This window comes from Podarcis erhardii, assembly GCF_964252035.2.
Source record: "Podarcis erhardii genome assembly, chromosome: 1".
Taxonomy (NCBI): domain Eukaryota; kingdom Metazoa; phylum Chordata; class Lepidosauria; order Squamata; family Lacertidae; genus Podarcis; species Podarcis erhardii.
This window is the reverse complement of record NC_138497.1, coordinates 84958271-84976663: the sequence shown is the minus strand read 5'-3', so window position 1 is coordinate 84976663 and position 18393 is coordinate 84958271. Positions and strand designations below refer to the sequence as shown.

The 18393-nt window shown below is 47.6% G+C and overlaps 1 protein-coding gene across 2 annotated transcripts in view; it reads right to left on the bottom strand.

Annotated features, from left to right (window-relative positions):
• The window catches only part of GRK2 (G protein-coupled receptor kinase 2), a 40270-nt gene extending 21877 nt beyond the window's left edge, over positions 1-18393 (bottom strand). Inside the window, exons 1-4 of one of the 2 annotated variants that reach the window (XM_081877440.1) lie at positions 17898-18393; positions 8759-8835; positions 4467-4540; positions 3335-3436 (exon numbers count right to left, since the gene is read on the bottom strand). In XM_081877440.1, the coding sequence (XP_081733566.1) occupies positions 3335-3436; positions 4467-4540; positions 8759-8835; positions 17898-18010 (366 nt within the window). In that variant the 5' untranslated portion in view covers positions 18011-18393. The remainder of the gene's footprint in view (positions 1-3334; positions 3437-4466; positions 4541-8758; positions 8836-17897) is intronic. The other variant, XM_081877441.1, reaches the window with a different exon arrangement.

Sequence of the window (18393 nt, the reverse complement as noted above, 5' to 3'; positions counted from 1 at the left end):
CAGCATGAAAGACAAGAGTGAGAGGAAGAGGAAGCAGGCAAAAATGAGAAGAAGACAGTCAAAACGTGGGAATGAAGGTGAGCAGGAAAATCCTGATGTGAGAGGGGGAGGAGGCAACTGAAACAAGGCAGCCGGAACCCCTGTCTATACGCTGCCACAGCACTCAGCTGTGGATTTTTTTTATTGTGTCAGATAAATTCATTAATAACCTGTTGCCATTCTTTCACATCTTTATCTGATCATGTTAAAGGAATGCTAGAGCAAAATAGAAAGCAAGAAATAAAAGCGGCAATAAAAGTGCAATTAAAAAATCATACAGCATCTAGCACAAGGCATGACAGTTGCTACAATTGACCAAAAAAAGTGCTGCACCAGGACTCTCGGCAATTTTGAAGCCGTCTGTGGGAATCACTGACACGGTACAATTATGACTGTCAGCCATTCAGAATAAAATTGTTCCATTTATACGTTTTGTTAACTTTCTTGGTTTCCGAGCATCACTTAATGAAGGACATTTTCGTTCTCATTTTGTTTTGTTTTTTTTGTTTTTTTAAATAATTTTTATTCAATTTTCAATTTTAAAGACAAAACAAACTTACATAAAAAAAAAATCAAAACAAAGGTAAAACAAACACAAAACAAAACAAAACACAACCAAATTTTCATCTCCTTCTTTCAATGACTTCCCCGCACTCCCCTGCCCACCTTCCATTTTCACTACATAGCTCAGCAAATTATTTATTAGATCTCTTAAAAATTATTCAATTCTTTCCTTCCAATTTATCTTTTCCCCCTTTTTAACTTATCATAATTTTACATGTTCCCTTTCCCATATTGGATCTATTCTCCAAGGTCGGCCTAATTTCTCTCCCACAAACTCATCTTTTTTTTTTTTTTTAATATTAAATCTAAAATCATAATATTTCAGTTCCAAATCCCAGGTTTTTACCACCCCAAATTCCCCTCCCCCCTGCCCCCGCTTTGCCCCTACCCAAATAGATAAACAACAGTTTTAGCCCGGATTTCTGACATCCGAGGCCTTCAGGCCCCAGTTAGCCTCTCTCCGCCGATTTTGTTTATAGTCCTCTTTGTTGGTCTTCCCTTCTCCATGAAGTTCTGTCAGCAGCTCCTCATATTTTCTTTCTTCCAAATCAAACAAAGGCAGTTTTTGACCAAAGACAACAAATCTCCCAAAGTCCAGCCCCAGAAAGAAGTCCCCATTGAACTTGTTCATTCTTTGTTGATTCAATATTCTGATTATTCCAGGGGCTTCTCTCTTCCTCTGGCCCTGCAGATCTGCAATCCCATAGTCATCCTCCTTGTTTCTTTGATTCCCAAAAGTTGCAGGTTTCTGTTTGCATTCTTGTTGAACTCTTTCTTTTTCTCCTTCCCCCCATAGGGTTATCTCTCCTTCTGCAGCTGCAAATTTTTTTCCACTTGTTTAGTTCCATTGACAGAGTCGTTAAGTTTAAGACTGAAGGTCATCAACTGTTCAGTCATAATTGTGTTCTGTTTTTGCAAGGTTCCCACCAGACAAAACATTTTTTGTATCTCTGCCAGTAATTTTCCTTCAGCAGCCATTGCAATGTCATCAGTTCCCTCCAGAGGGATCTCCATCATGAATCTCACCCAACAGTCAGTTACTTTGTTGTTAAGGATTATTTTGTTTCCAATCAGTTCAATCAATTCAGTTTCAATGTAGCATTTAATCCAGAAAAGCAGTTATAACACAGTTCCACGTTTCGGCTAGTCGTTTGACAGCTCTTTTTGACAGCTGTCAAACTCCTTATTCTGTTTCTCGGGCTCCCACACTGGGCGCTACCCGGGTCTGGGGGGGGTCAACTTAAAAAGCAAAACCCCCGGAATTCCTCTTTCTTCCACTCCTGCTCAAATTACTTCTTAATTCAGTTTGTGAAAGTTCTCCGTTTAAGCACCAAAGTCTTTCCGACCTGGTGCTATCTCTTTGCTTTAAATCTTTTGGTGGGGAGGGGGAGTGCGGACTTCCTTTTTAACACGTCCCCCCGATCATACTCGAATTCGTAAATAAGAAACTTTTAGTGCCGAAATTTCCTTTTACTCACGGGTTACATTTTCAGTCCAAATTTTAAGAAGAAAGACAGCGCTCTCCGGTCATGGCTCGCGGCTTCGCTCCGCCAAGGCAGCGATCGACTCTCAGCACCACGCCACTCTCCGGTCCACTCCGTAGCCTTTAAAAAGGCTCTTCGCGGGTCAGGGAGGGCGCTTAAGGTGCCCACCGAGTCACCATGTCCGCAGGCTTCCGCGCCTGCGGTTTCTAAGGGTCCCCGTGTCGCCGGCACGGCAAGACCCGTCCTTAGCGGAGCCGACTCCCTCCGGAGCTCAGAGGGAGTCCGCCATTACCCGTTCGCGCTATCCCGGAAGTCTCATTTTGAATCACTCCTCTTCGCATTTTGACTTGTGGCACTGGCGGCATCAGTGTTTGCCTGCTCTTTGCACAACTTGAAAAGTGTCAGGTTACCTCAAGAACTGTCAACAGCTGGCCCAGCACTTTACACCAGTAAGTGTGACTCTGTGGCTTCTTGGTTTCATCTCTCATCATGTCCCCCTGGGACTTCCTGAAGGCCTCCCTCCTGCTATGCTGCAAGGCTCACATGCACTGCCCCTACCTCCCACTAAACCCATTGTTCCCCAGCAACCTAGAATAATAGAACTATTGAATTGGAAGAGACCCCCCAAGGGCCATCTAGTCTACCCACATTTTACCTCTGGCCCTGCCCACCAACTGGCATATGGCCCTTGGAAGGCTACCCACAAGGGAATGTGGCCCTTGGGCTGAAGTGTGATCTCCTTCCCCCCATATAAAACCATGTTTTGAAATTGGCTTGATATTCTAGCTTGTTCTGAAGCTGTTAACTATGGTCTCCTGGTTCCGATAAAATGGGAAACCACGGTTAATGGTGGAAGAATCCATGGCTTGTTTGCTGCCACTGTAACGGGAGAAGCAGCGGCGCTGGTGCATTGCACAAGGTGGTGCCTTAAGCGGCTGCCTACAATTCATTAATGGGAAGGTCATCCCAGAACAGGAAAGAGCCATTTCCCATGCATGGTAGAGGAAAGTGAGGTCGTGAAAAGGAGATTAAGAGCTGGGGTGGGTAGTTCTAAGGGAGTTGTATGTGACATTTATTGAGACAGGGAGAGTACACAGCCTGCGAGACAATGGACAATGCTGGGTGTTTGGCTCCTCCCATTCTGAGGAGTATTATCTTTTAAAGGATCTTGATCAATGGGATTGCAAAGCAAACATTCTGCTTCTTGCCAAGGGGTTTTTTTCAGACTCTCTCATGTGACCACTCACGTGAGAACAGGACAGCAGTTCCTTCATGATGTATGTGTCAAAGATCTGGCGGCTCTTAATAGCTCGATCCTCTTCGGAGTCCATCTTCTCATACTTTTTGATCTATGAAGAATGGGGCGAGGGGAGAGGTAACAAGGCTCAGCAACCTACCCACCGACTACAGACCCTGTAAGGCCCTTCAGAAGGCATAGACAGACACATGGTCAACGTGGACCATGTTTTGCACCCAAAGAACTCAAATAATGGCTGTGCTTGGAGAGAGCGCTTGCAATCTCTTCTTGCCACCTTAATCATTTTCCACAGGGGCAGGGTGGCAGCTGACAAAATGTGCCATAGACAAAAGCTGAGCTTACACCTGGGCTGGGGAACCTGTAGCCAGAAGTTGCTGGACTACAACTCCCATCATCTCTGCGCCCATTGGCCATGCTGGCTGAGGCGGATTGGAGATGGAGCCCAACTAAATCTGGAGGGCACCCTGTGGGCGACCTCTGAGATACAGGGAGAGCAGTGCGCTGAAATCTCACAGCAAGCATTTTTCTTTTCCTCCTTATTATTATTGTTCTCCTTTAAATCTAGTTTTATTTTAAATCATGAGAGGGCAAACGACATAAACCATACACATAAAAGGGATAATACTATAGGAAAGCATAAAGCACAGCAAAACTTTCTGGCTCTTGCCTTCTCTAATAAAATATTTTGCCCATTTTTAAGCTTCTAAGTTCCCCAGATACCCACCACACCCCATCCCACCCATGGCAAAATGAAACTACCACACTCTGCCCTGAAGAGGCAAGGCAGGGACTCCATATATTTGTTTTCCAACCTGAATCGGGAGATGCAGTAGCCTTGCCTTCTGTCACCCCCCTCCCCAGGGTCCTTTCCCCCCGACCGCTTCCAGTCATGCTGCCGTGAACAAGAATTCAGATATGCTTTTTGAGAGGAGGGTCAAAAGGCCTGAAGGGGCCTCTGAACAGGTCTTCGAAAAGTCAACTCCTCAGCTCAAGACAAGTTTGGGAACCAGTGTCAGAGGGGAGTCTGTGTGCCAGGCGAAGGAAGGAAATTGTGGTTTGACGGCACGGAAGGAAATAGAGCATTTTCTCCCACCACCCTCAACGCACAATCAGGGCCTCACCTCTTCATAGAATTCCACCAGTGGTTTGGCTTCCTCCACCTGATTTAGGCAGAAGTCTCGGAACAGCAGGAAACCTAAGAAAAACACACAACTGTCAGCTGCAACGACCAGGTGTGCCCCTGCTTCCCTTTTTCAAAGCCAGCCAGTTGGTCCCACCTGAATTAGCACCCTTAGAAAGCCAGGGCCCTGCATTCCATCCCTGACTAATCAGCAATGGTGGGAAGAGAAATCCATTGTATATGTATACAGGTTTATTGCTAGGGTAGGGAACCTCTCGCCCTCTGTATATTGTGGGACATAATTTCCATCAGACTAAGCCACCATGGCCAACGATCGGGAATGATGGGAGCTGTAGTCCAAAAACATTCCCCAAACTTAGTACACTGACTCCAATTATAGAGGTTTCATTCTTCTATCATGGTGGATAGCTAGTCAAAGATCTATGCAAATTTATCTAAGTTGGCTTTTAAAGTCATCTATACCAGTGCCCATTAATACCAAATCCTGTTTTTTATGGACAAGGGCTTTGTGATTTTAACAGCAAACATAAGAGAAAGAAATCAACAAGTTTGAAGCTTTTAACATCATGAATCTTCATACCAAACCAAACAAATCTTCACCTGGTGATTTCTGCCCACTACACCACTGTCAGAGACAAAGAGTCTCTCCTTATACAAAACTAGCAGGTATAGTCATCCAATTTATTTTTTACAGAAAACTTCTAGAAAACAAGCTGGGATTTTGATATTTCTAAGAAGGCACATCTCAATCTTTTCATCTTGCAAAAAAAAAGAAAGAAAGCATAACCATTTCAGTTTCATAAGCTACGTTCAATATCCCTGGGATTTGGAATATGCCCAGTAGGTTTATACAGGAGAAGCTTCTCCCACCATCCCCAGTGCAATCCCATGCATGCCTACTCAGAAGTAAGCCCCACAAAGTTCAGAAGGTTTCACATTCTTAATTTCTGCATGTCAGGCTGCTGTTAAATGCATGGGAGCAGGGTCACTTTTTTAAAAAAAGAAGAAAAAAGGTAACTGTTTTGCGCATGCTTGCCTTAAGTCACGTGGTCCCCCTGGGAAAACTAGTCATAACTCATGTCTGAGTTGTATGTTAGAGAAGTCCCCAGACTGAAGGCACTTCCACATAGGAACATGAAGGAGACCTACATGTCACTCATATAATAAGCAACCGAGAAGAGCTTCCCTCTGGATGCATAACTGAAGCTACACGGAACCGTGCCTGTGTGCAAATTCCTTGCAAATTTTATACAGGGTGAAGCGGCCCCTTCAGTAACCTTCAATATATATTCAAAGCAGGCATGAGTCTCATCTGTACCAGATATAGCAGGGGGTGGATAACCTGTCTGCCTCTGGGTGTTCTTGACTACAAACTCCATGATCCCTGACCATTAGCCACCCTGGCTGGGGGGCTGATGGGAACTGGGAGAGCAGCAAAACCTGCAGAGACGCAGGTTCCCTCAGCTAACTGAAAAGGGGCAGTTGGAGGGTGGCAATCCCCACACCTGGAGAAGATTTCTCAAGCATGCTGTGCACCAGTTTCCGCCTCAACTCTGCTCCCCCTCCACACACACACACAGTGGAGGGGCACAGGGATCAAGATCCACGTCAGCTTGTGGCTAAACGGCTCCTTGGTGCTAAACCTGCTTCCCCAACCTACTTGTGCGCCATCCCCAGGTGAGAGGCAGAGGCAAGAGGCGGTGGGGAAGGCAGAAGGGGAGCCAGGAGCGGAGGGAGAGCCAGGAGGGGTGGGAGCAGAGAGGGGATGAAAGCGGGAGATATTATGAGGAAACCACAAGTGGCTGTGGGTGTGGGAGGAAGCAAGAGTGTTTCCTGTTGGGGCGGGGTGTAGTAACTGAAAAGGAGAAACAGCCTTGCAAGCAGATGCCTCCGGGGCTCAGTATGGACAACAACAGCCCAGCATCACCCAACCTGTCCTAAGCCAGCAGCCACACAGCCCTTCCTAACCTGTGCTCTCCTCCTAATTTATCCAGATGTACCTCATCAGTGCCTCTAGAGCAGTGGTTCCCAGTTAGGGGTCCGGGGATCCCAAGGGGGTCCGCGGCCCCATCCCTTGTCTCCCCACCTCAACTATTTTATTTTTCATTTTTGTATGGTAGTATCACAAATTTTATAGTCTGCTTTTTAAAATTATACCTAAAGTCCTTTGCTTATGAGGGGCTACACCACATTTTGTTCAAAAAATTGCTTTGCAGAGGTAACTACCATGGAGTCATCAAAATTGTCAAAAGGGATCCGTGGCTTGGCTTTTGAAAAACAGGGGGTCCTCCGTAATTAGCTAATTGGGAACCAGTGCTCTAGAGCAGTGTTTCCCAACCTTGTGCCTCCAGCTGTTTTTGGACTACAATTCCCATCATCCCTTGCCACTGGTCTTGCTAGTCAGGGATGATGGGAGTTGTAGTTCAAAAACAGCTGGAGGCACAAGGTTGGGAAACACTGCTCTAGAGCAGTGTTTCCTAACCTTGGGTCTCCAGCTGCTTTTGGACTACAACTCCCATCATCCCTAGCTAGCAATACCAGTGGTCAGGGATGATGGGTTGGGAAACACTGCTCTAGAGTATTCTGTTTTGTTTTGTTTTTTTAAAAGGAGTAAGTGGCAGGGTATGGAATTTTATTTTCCTTCTTCCTGGCAGGCTTCTGTGCCTTCAGCAAGATGACAGGCAGAAATTCAGCAGCGAAAGTGTGTTGTTGTCCCCTCTCCCCACCAGCCTGTACATTTCAATCTATGAGGGAGAAAAAGCTACATGAGCTGCATTTTTTACTTCTCACACAGCTGCTAACAGCGCAGGAGCCTTGCCAGAAAAAGCTGACATTCTTACTTTCTAAAAGGCTTCTTGAAGAGCTGCATGGAAGGGGAATTCCACCAGGTCCAGATTCTCTGCTGGAGTAATTACACTTCTTCATTCAGACACTCAAGAGAGGCATTGTCAAGGGTGGGGGCAGCAGGGCCTGTGAGGGGTGGCCCAGCGATATACTGTGGCCTAGGAAGAAGCCTGAGGGCCAGAAAGATGGGCCTACAGGGCCACATTCAATCGCAAGATCTGCAGCTCCACCCCCTTCCTGGAGGCAGAACCTTCTCACATGTGAGCCAGTCCAGAAGCTTTGAACCCTCTTCTCTTCCAATATCCCTCAAGTGAAGCAATTGTCCTGCAAACAACTAATGGAAGATGGAACGGGGAACCGTCGCAGGCCGCACAAGAGGAAGCAGAATTTCCTCATCGACCTCAGCAATACCCCCTTCCCCAATTCATTTGTACAGATCTCAGCTCAGCTGCTCACAGATCTCAGCTCAGGCTTGAGAACAAGGCAGGGGTGGGGAGACAGTAGATTATAATCTACTGGGAGATCTCTGAGTGATCTGCTGTAGATCCTCAGGGGTTCTGACTCCCAATTCTTGAGCAACTAGCAAGAACAAAATGACCCGCCCACCCCCCAAAATCAAAATTAGGCTGCTGAAATGAAGAAAGCTAACTGAGACTGGACATTTGCCCAAAATGGTCCTGAAAACAAATTCCTGGGCTCCAAATGTGCTCAGTGGCACCCTTTGTTCATTAATTCTAACTCTGGGTCTCTTGCACCTGGCCTTGGTTGGTCAATCTTGGAAATTCTGGTAGAGGTGAAAGTGGATTGACCAAAGTCTGCCCACCCCTGCTCTACAGCACCAGCCTGGGATGCAGAGTTGACCAGACCCAAGGCAGGACAGGGACTTAATAACTTTGGATAATTTGGACAAGATAATTTGAGCTGGCACAGCAACTGCCGCCCTTGCAGAGCTATGCGCTTTCCCAAAAAAATCCTCATTAACAGATACAGGATCACTGGCTTTCTTTGCATTGGGCCTCCCTAGAGAAGGAGACGACTTGTTAACTCCTGATCTGAATGAAGAAGGCGACTGGCCTTTCCAAGGGCTGGATGGTAAGGACAAATTCAGGGGCCAAGAGTTCCCCAACTCCAGTGAAGGAGCAAGTGACAAAAGAAGTTGCACCTGCAGCACCGGCCCCTGCGGCCAAAGCAGAGCAGCACTTTTCAGGCCAGAAGCTGGATTCCTAAGGGGAAGGACGAGACTGAGTATGCAGCAAGTAGCTTCCATCACAACTCCGCAGATATCCAATCCCACCACAGCCCTTTTAAAAAGGAGGCCCTCCTTCTGCCCCCTATTTCTTCTCACTGGCGTTGACTCCTGGCTAACCGGAGCACAGGCAAGCTGGTCTTGCCTGAACTCATGACCCCTGCAGAGGCTCTGCTACTCACCAATCTTCTGAGAAAATATCTTGTCAAAGGTCACCTCACCCCGGTCTTCCAAGTATTTCTGCATAACACTGCGGATACTGCCAAGAGAAAAGGCACGTGAGGGAAGTTAACAAGGGTGAAGCTTCTCAGCTCGGCCTATTCCCTCAAAGCAGGGGGTGGGGAGGTTGTGACCTTCCATATGCTGCCGGACTCCAGTTCCCATCATCCTTGACCGCTGGCTACGCTGTCTGGGCCTGATAGGAGTCCAACCACATGTGGAGGGACAAAGGTTTGCCGTCCCTGCCCTGAAAACAACAAGGGCAGGATCCAGCTAAGCTGTTGCATGTGCAGAATGAGGTCCACTCGTGCAGCAGACTTCCCCCTCCTCTCTTCTTGCTGCGCCCCCTAAATCTGCTCTAGAGGGTCGGAGGAGGAACCAAGAACATGTTTAGAAAGTGGGGGTGTGGTGTGGAGAGGGGGTAAAGTCTTATTATATGAGCAGTTTTGTAGTACCTTAAAGGATAGCAAATGTAGTATTTAAGGTGCTACAATACCCTTTGTTGTTTTTGCTGCAACCCCCCCCCGCATTATTATCACAGGAAGCCTGCAGATAAAAGACACTTATCTCAAGAGATTTTGGGTCAGTAAGGATCCAGCACTGGATAGCCGACATTTCATTCATGAATTAAGACCAACCAGCTGTTTAAAGGAGACTGTGTTTTTATCTGGGGCTAAGTGGAGCCAGGTACAGGAAGATTACAAAGGCAGCCAGTCATTCTAGCAGGTGAACGAACAGAGGTCTGTTTCTTGTCTTAAAGAAGAGCTGGGGCTCTTAGAATGGCATCTGCATCTGGGCAATTTGGAAGAGAAGCCAATTTAAAAGTCTAAACAGAAAATGAAGGTTCATCAAAAAGCAGGAGGGACAGGAGGACGGTGGTCTGAGTATGGACGGACAGGCTCCTGGCTAGAGAAGCAGCGGAAATAATACATCTGGTTTTTTAGTCGCTGTGTTTGTTTTGTCCTCCTGGGTGGTTAATTTTAAAAAGTGACCAAGAAAGACACACACACACACACACACACACAGAGAGAGAGAGAGAGAGAGAGAGAGAGAGAATGCCAGGCAAATAATTAGGAAAGAGCACCTTTTGGGTTGAAAATGAACCTGAAATTCCAAGGTCCCAAAGTACAATGACTAATCTCAAAGATGAGTTGGCAAGACCTGGTAGCTGGCAGCCTGGAAAATGCTATAGACGGTCTGGCCATGAGACAGGGGTTCATGCTGGGTTAATGTATTACAAAGAACTGGAACTCTCTTTCGAAGTCGTGTGCCATCTTTCAGAGCTGGGCTATGACCTGGCTTCTCCTGTGGATATTTAGCTGGTTAAACAGCACACATAGCCCTTCTATGGAGAAAATTTTAATTGACTCAGCATAAGCAGCCAAGAGGAAGCTCCTGAGTATGAGGGCCATTGCAGGGTAAGGGCAGCAGTCCCCCTCTAGCCCAGCATTCTGTTGTCACAGTGGCCAGCCACATGCCTGTAGGAACACCTCAAGAAGGTCCTGGGCACAAGAGCATTCTTTCTACGTGGGATTCCAAGCACACTGCCTCTGAACAACGGAGGCAGAAATCCTAATCCTAAATGCATTTATTTGGAAATGCCACCGAATCACTTTCAACCATTTTCTCCTGACCATGTTCACCTGGAAGGAAGAAGCCCCATTGACTTCAAGGGGGTTTGCTCCCCAGAAAGCATGCTTCAATTTGCAGCACTGGTACCTTTCGAGATGGAAGCTTGTGTAAGAAGTACTTGTCAGATGATGGAAGACGCAGATTACCGTATCACTTGACAAGTGTACTGAGTCAGCATTCCCAACACCCACAATCCACATACTGACTGTACAGATCCTCATTGCAGGTTGGAATGAATGAGAAGCAGTGCGGGTGAAAATGCAATAATGGTGAAAATGCTGTGACTGTGGCACCAACATTCTGTGATAGTTTGCACCACTTGCATGAGATACTTGGTAAGTCAGACAGGACCAATTAATGCAGTGTTTCTCAAACTTGGGTCCTCAGCTGCTGTTGGACTACAACTTCCATCGTCCCTAGCTAGCAGGACCAGTGGTCAGGGATGATGGGAGCTGTAGTCCAATAATGGCTGAGGTCCCAAGTCTCTCAGTCAATTGGTAAAGCTTTCCTTAGACTAGCATTCCTCAACCTGCTGCCCTCCTGGTGATGCTGGACTTGCAAACTCCCATCATCCTCAGCCAGCATGGCCAAGGGACAGAGATGATGGGAGTTTGGACCCCAGGGTCTGAAGGGTCACAGGTCCCCCACCCCTTTCTTATGAAAAAGTAACTTTGGGAAAAAGAGAAGGTTTAGAGAACTGGAATCACCACTTAACCCTTTTCCTGCCCACTGTTTTTCCACAGAAACCCGCCCCCCACTACCCCCACTTTGATACAGAAAGCATTATGCAGCCCTTCCACTTTGTATAGGCTGGGGAAGGCTATCTTGGACTATTCCATTTCAGGTTGCAGGTGAGAGGGTGGGGGTGGGTGACATTTTGAATGCTCCCAGATGGGAATGAAAAACTCCTCAGAGAAAACCGAGCCCAATAAGACTGCATCCTTTCGCCCTGACATGCACACTGCTTTTCTAGTTTTACATGTGGAACATTATTCAGACACACAACTCACTCCTGGCCCGCCTGGAAGTGTTACCGTCTGCAGTGCGGCGGGGGGGAGGGGAGGGGGGAGGAGAGAGAACGGGGAGGGGGGGTGGCATTGCTTGAGTGTGCTGACTGAATAAACAGCCCTTCATCTGGGTACCTTTTAAATATCTGAATGGAGGACAAAGAGATCAGGATGCTTAGCCTAGAGAGGCCACTGCATCCTCCCTGAATGGCAATAGAAAGGTGCCCAATGTGGTCTGCAGCAGGAACAACCATAGTTGCTGCTGTTGCAGTCCATGGATTAAATGGGGTGCTGGGGTGGCTCTGAATGGGGCTTCTGGGGATTAGCAGTATTATAGGAGCTATGGGAGCTTAATGTAAGGGGTGCCTCTGAAGGGGAGAGTGTGATCGGGCTGAAGAGACACTTTCCCATTGTGGAGGGCAGATTTTTTCCCCTTGGATTCTGCGCAGTAAATATCAGGGCACTGAGAAACAGGACCTACTTCAACCATTTAGACTGAATGTGTCTTTCCCCCACCCCCCAGAAACTCCTGCTCCTGAAACTAGTGAGCCATGGGGGCCGGGGGGGAGATCCCTATGCCTGAGACATACGCGTCTTGGAAGGATGATGGATGGCTGTGTTTTCTGGTGCCTGCTGCTGTTATGGGCCTGGGATAATGTGTCTCAAGCATCTCCATAACAACCATCTCCAGGGGGCAGGTCCAGTTGAATGATAGCATTAATATCATTACATAAAATGTCTTGTGCAGAAAAGGAATTCACACTCATTATCTGGTTATTTTCACAGTGTCCTGGTAAGGTAGGCAAGTCATTCCTTTTATAGCAGCAGCTAAGCGGAGACTTGAACTTGGGACTCATAGCATCAAACCAAGTAGCCCAACATCATCCCCTCTGGAAGTTGCCTGACTCCAACTCCCACCAGCCCCAGTCAGCATGGCCACAAATGATGGGACTTGTAGCCTTATCACAATCTGGAGGGCACTAGGTTGACTACCTTTGCTCCATGGAAAAGCAGCACAGCTATATAGGCCAGGCTTCTAAAAAGCAACTAGCATGGTCACTTGTGGCAAACAAGCATCTGTTCTAGGCAACCAGGAAAGGAAGGTTAAAAAAAAAAAGGTTTAAGCCACAAGCCTGTATGTGCATCTCAGTCTGCAGAGGGGGGGTGGGGGAACAATCGTGAGCTTGTAAATTTTGTGTTGTTTACAAGACCGATTCCAAAAATTCAGTCACTGAAGTTAACCTCGGTCAGATAAGGTCTGAGAGAACTGGTCCTAGTGCCCTCTTTTTCCTGCCTCAGTTTTCCCCCTTAGGAAAAAAAGAGAGCATTAGTTAACAACTGGGAAGGCCTATGGAGAATGTCAGCTCCCTCGAGTTCCTCTTGCACAGAGACTTAATGAGAGGCAGTTAGTACTATAAATAATCAGCCAGCTGTTGACAATGCTCTTGTTCGCTTAAAGGCCATTGGGGAGGAAGTGGGAAGTTGCCTGCTAGTATCCCTGGGCATCTGAGCTGGTTTATTATTATTTTTTTCTGTATGCTCTTGTAGATTGTCAGGCTAGAGAGAGCCTGACTTCAGGGAACACTGACTGGCTTCATATCCAAGCGCAGAAAAAGGAAATGAATGCACAGAAAAAAATAGTTTGGTTCCCTTAACAGGAAAAACAACACTGTCGTGCAGCAACCAGCAAAGGAGAAACTTCCTCCCCACCCCCCTTTTTAATCCCCTGCCCTTTTACCAAAGCTGAATTCTCCCCTCTCACAAATGTCACAACCACCTTGGCTCCGACACATTCCTAGTTCCGCTATAAAACCTGCACAAAAAGGCAGAGCTTGTAGTGGGTGCTGTGGAGGGTCAGCAGGACGCAGGTCAGCCTGATTCTCCTATGTGCTGCAGTTTCTTACTTTGCAGCAGACCCAAATAGCCTATTGCGACCAAAGGTGACGTCATTTCCTGGCAGACAAACCAGAGACACAGGTCTTCTTTGAAGCTGGCCTTGACTTTGGCAGGAGGAGGGACACGAGAGGCTGCACCAGCGGGGAGGTTGCTCGGGCAGGAAGTTTAGTGTGTTGAAGCCTATCGGAGAAAACCGATGGAAGTGATTTAAAGTCAGGGTGCTCCATAATAGGGATTGTGGGAGGCCTCCTATCCCTGTCCCACAATTCTGCTCTGCACGATATGCAAGAGGAATGGGAGGACCTGTGGTCCTCCAGGTGTGGATGGAGTACAACTGTCAACACCCCAGGCCACTGGCCATGCCGACTAGGGCCAATGGGAGTCCAACGATGTGTGGAGAGTGACAGATTAGCGACCCCTGAGCAACCTCAGCTCAACTCTCCACTTTGGCATGAAGTTTGAAGAGTGGCGATGGTTAGTCAAACACACACACAACCTAAGCCATCCCACATACAATGTGTGTGGCCCTCAGCTCCTTTGGAGAGAAGTATGGTGCAATGTACCATAATAAACAAAACCTTAGACATCTTATTCCCCCAAGATCTTGAATGGGCAGCAGTTCCGAGTTTCATTACCTCCACTCCTTCTTGGAATGTCTGTGTAGAATCTATAAAAGACATTCCAGGAGGGAGTAGACAGAGTCTTCCAGATCTTCAGGATCATGTCTCCAGTACCCTGCCACAGTGAGCTTGGTTGGTGGGAAGCAGAGACTCAAATCTCATCGGATAGCAAGTCGCTGTATCTCAAATTTAATCTACCTTCAAAGGGTGGCTGTGAAGATAAAATGCTGCCTCTGAACTACGTACAGGACAGGTAAGACACAAATTGCTGGACTTCAGGCATGTGACTCAGACTTTCTTATTTCAGCAAGCATTTTAAGGTAGGGTTTGGATTTATGTTTGGTTTTATGGTGATTTATTCTCTGTTTTATTCTCTGTATGGTTTATTTTTATGTATGCCTTCTAGAAATGCTAATGATGAAGTGGCATATAAATGCCATAAATTAATGTAACAGATGTAACAGAATGTTCCTGCTTTTGCAGTAATGAACGAGGATGCAGCCCCTTCAGCAACTTTCAGGGGTGCTGTTCCAGATGTAGTGGGGTGGCAAAACCCAGGTTTGCACTTGGCCTGCATCTCCTGCCCTTTTCTTCCTTTTAAAAAACTCATCCCTCCCCCTTTAACTGACTTGTTGTGCACACTGCAAAATGCAATGCTGATAAGCATCAGAAACCCACCATCTTAAATACATATAAGCTAGCCAATGCAAATGGCTATGGAAATTTGGGCCATGGGTTTGTGCCTCAAGTTCTTTAAGTACCCAACAGCACCCTTGGCAATTTTGCTGATGTTCCTCTCTTTACAACAGGGATGGGGTGGTGTGCTCTTCCAGATGCTGCTGGACTACAACTCCCATACCATTGGCTGTGCCAGCTGGAGTTGATGGGATTTGGAGTACATCAACATCTGGGGGCACTAGGTTCCTCACCACTGCTCTAGAATCTCCATCCTTCTATTGTTCCAATCCTGGACAACTTCCTGAGGATGTATCTGCATTTTTGTCCCAATTCCAATAGACAGCCCATGAAAAAAATGGAGGCACCACCTAGGCTCCAAGGGTGTGATTTGTATGTCCCTTATATTTCAAGACAGACACACACACGGAAGCTGTTAGGTCAACCACCAGCAAAGAAACAATGATGAAAGATAACGTATGCTAGGGCCACACTGCTTGTGGTTTCTGTTAAGTCTCACCTTCCTATGGAGCGCCTGAGAGTGAATGCTCTGTCTCTGAGAAGCAAGATAATGTGATTTGTGAACAGGACTATGTATGCTGTGCCAAGACGATATCATGCAAGGCCACAAAATAAATTATACTTGGGCACCCAAATCTTGCTTTTCATTTTTTTAAAAAAGCAAGTTTCTTGTATTTTTGATCTACAACAGTATATGTGTGCAAGGCCACAGGGAGGATGAGTCAAATTTCTAGTGGTCAAGAGGTGGGGATTCTGTGCCCTGCACTGCTTCCCTGCACTGCCTCCCATGACTGCTAGGAACAGAGCAAATTATGCAAAAAATAAATATGCAAATATATTGACTTGCATATTTTAATGTAAAACACACACTCTGCTCATCACCCAAACCCAGTTTCCTCCTCCACGTGATTTCTATTGGGCTGTACCAAAAGATCTACATGTTATTACGCATTCAGATTAGGGGAACTAAGAATTTCTTCAGCTTCTGCCTGAATTAACCTGTTCTGGAATTACCCTGTTCTCTTCCTGCTCCAAATCAGTTTCCCGGGCAAAATTTATGGGGCCACACTTTAGAAGTTCCCCAGCAAGGTTCCCACAGTGAGATGTGCAGAAGAGATGTATCTGATCCTTCCTAGCTAATGGGAAGAAGAAGTCTCCAATGCATGTTTTCAGCAGATGTCTTGAATCCAAACAAATGAAATTCTGTACATATCCTTGACACTCCTCCTCATGCTTTCCTTACCATTCCAGTTACCTTATTTCTGCCTATCAGTAAGCTATCAATAAGGCCCCTGTGCTGTGATCACAGCAAGACCTCCATGTACGCCTCTTAATCCTTAGGCTTCTTCTAGGGCATAGTCTTGCTTCCCTAATTGGCAATCCGACCCCTTAGCTCTCCCCAGCTCAATTTCCTAAAAGCCAAATTTCACAAGTACAGTATCTCCTTTGTGTAGATATATTGTCAATATTGCCTTTCACTCCCCTACTCCCTCTCCTGCCCCCCAAATAGATGGCTATTGAGCTGGGAGAATTGAAGGCCTCCCTGGTGTATTTTGAGGAAGAGGAAAAGGAGGAGAAGGCAGTAGCAGTTACACTGTCATCACAAGTGGTGCAGAAAGAGATGAGGGAGGGGCAGAAGGGCAAACGATGGCTTAAATTCTGCCACCCCAAGACAGTTCTCTTAAACTGGACTCAGGGATGTGACTCGGGCAGGCAGGGGGTTGCCAGTGAGCAACTATTAGCTGAGATGTGATGCAAGTGAAGGGGCTGCTCTCTGGACCATCCCAAAATTATTTCCTCCAAAGGCTATGGAACTTCACCCAAAGTTCCCATGTGGGCACTTCCATACTGAAACCAGCAAGTGGGGGGGGGGAGAGCACAGAGGCTGCTGGGGCTTTCAGGCATTGCCATGGTAACACATCTGCATCATCCTCTGAAAGGGCCGCTTGCCATTTCTTGCGGAAAGGGGCCCTTTGGAGCTTTCTCAGAGACCCTCCGTCCTGCCTTCAGTGGCAGGGGAGCAGTTCTGCTTGAACAGACTTCTCCTACAATGGGGACAACCCAAGGTTATTGGCTAGAACAGGGAAGGGTAAGCCAGATGTCACATGGGAGGTGGAAGGGAAGAAAGGAGAGCGAGGAAGGCCTCCATTTGCCCATGTGCTGAAGGTGCAGGATGCTTGTCAGGCCCCACCCTGTTGCCCTTGGTAACTGCTGCCAGGAAGCAGACTTAAGGGTTGGTTGGCCGAAACCAAAGCACCTTTGACCCACCTGGATGACCAGTCAGATTTTTTGACTTAATGCTCCCACTTGTGTCTCCCAGCAAGAAAATGCCCTTACATGAAGCAGATCCCCTGCCTAACACATTTCCCCTTATCTGCATGATGGTAACCTTGCACTGCATTTGTGCACGCTTGCAACGTTGTTTGTGCAGCCCCAGTTCCTGCTTGAACTCAGGGCAGCTGCAAGGTGGGCAAAGGCCTGGTCGCTATCTAACAGCACATTACCAAGACACAGCGCTGGATTGCACAGGTCTGTACAGACAGATTTTCAAAAACAAAAACAAACAAACCACCCACCCAAAACAGAAGACAGTGGTTAGGGCATCTTGAGGCCAACTCCAGGCACTGCCAGAGCCAAGCTGTATGCTCCTCATAACACCCAGCAACACAGTTGCTGGACTGCTCAGAAAAAAGCACTATATAGGCATTTATACAGCCTGATTTACTAGCCTGCTTTTCTGCTATGGTTAACACAATTGCATATTACACATACACAGAGAGAATCACTATGTGTGTTTGTGTTGGGGTGGGTGGAATTGTGACGTGTGGGTAGGAAAAAACAGAGAAGGAGGGGGTTTGCTACTGCAAGAGGTGCTGGGGGAATGATCTCCAAGGATCTGAGCAGCCGAATGAAGAATCAGGAAGCAGAGACAGGACACCCTGACAATCCATCATCATGCCCACACTATATCAACACAACCACGTACACGGAAAGACGCCGCTTTAGCGAGCCCTCTTTCCACCCCACTCCACCCCGCTACATGGACGGGGTAGATCACGGTCCCTGCTGCTTGGGCCAAGGGCAAGTCGGCTCGGTGCATTTCAGAAGAGCGAAGCTCAGTCATATACAGACCCATTTATGCGCTCGCTCGCGTACACAAACACCCAGCGCCCATCCTAAGCCCGGCGCGCCTCGCGCGGAGCCCCGGCGCCGCACCTGCCCCCTCCGCCTGCCCCCCTTGCCGGGCTCACCTCGGCTCAGGTAGCACGATCTTCTTGCTGGCCCGGGCTGCCGGAGTGGATTTACTTTTCTCCATAGCCATCAAGTAGCTCACATCGGCGAGCACAGCCTCCAAGTCGGCCATCTTGCCAGGAAATATTTCTTCTGCTTTCCTTTTTCACAATCAATTCTCTTATTATTCCAGCGGCCTCTGCGGCTCCCTGGCCGCCGCCTCCTCCCGGTCGGGGTGTGTGTGTGTGTGTGCGTGTGCGTGTGTGTGGCCGCCTGTGCTAGGGGGAGGGGAGGGAGAGCGAGGGGGGGAGGCGAAGAGAGGGGATCTGGCCCCCCAACCCCTCTTACAAACAGACCCACATGATGCCCGTGCAGAGAAGTGGCGGCGCTTCCTTAGTTCCTGGGCTGCGGCTTGGCCCCGCTGCCCTCCGCTCCTGGCTTGCCTTCCTCCTCCAGGGCTGGCGGGCTCTCTCGGTGTGGGTCCTGAGTGTGTGTGTGTGTCTTGTGTGCGTCTTG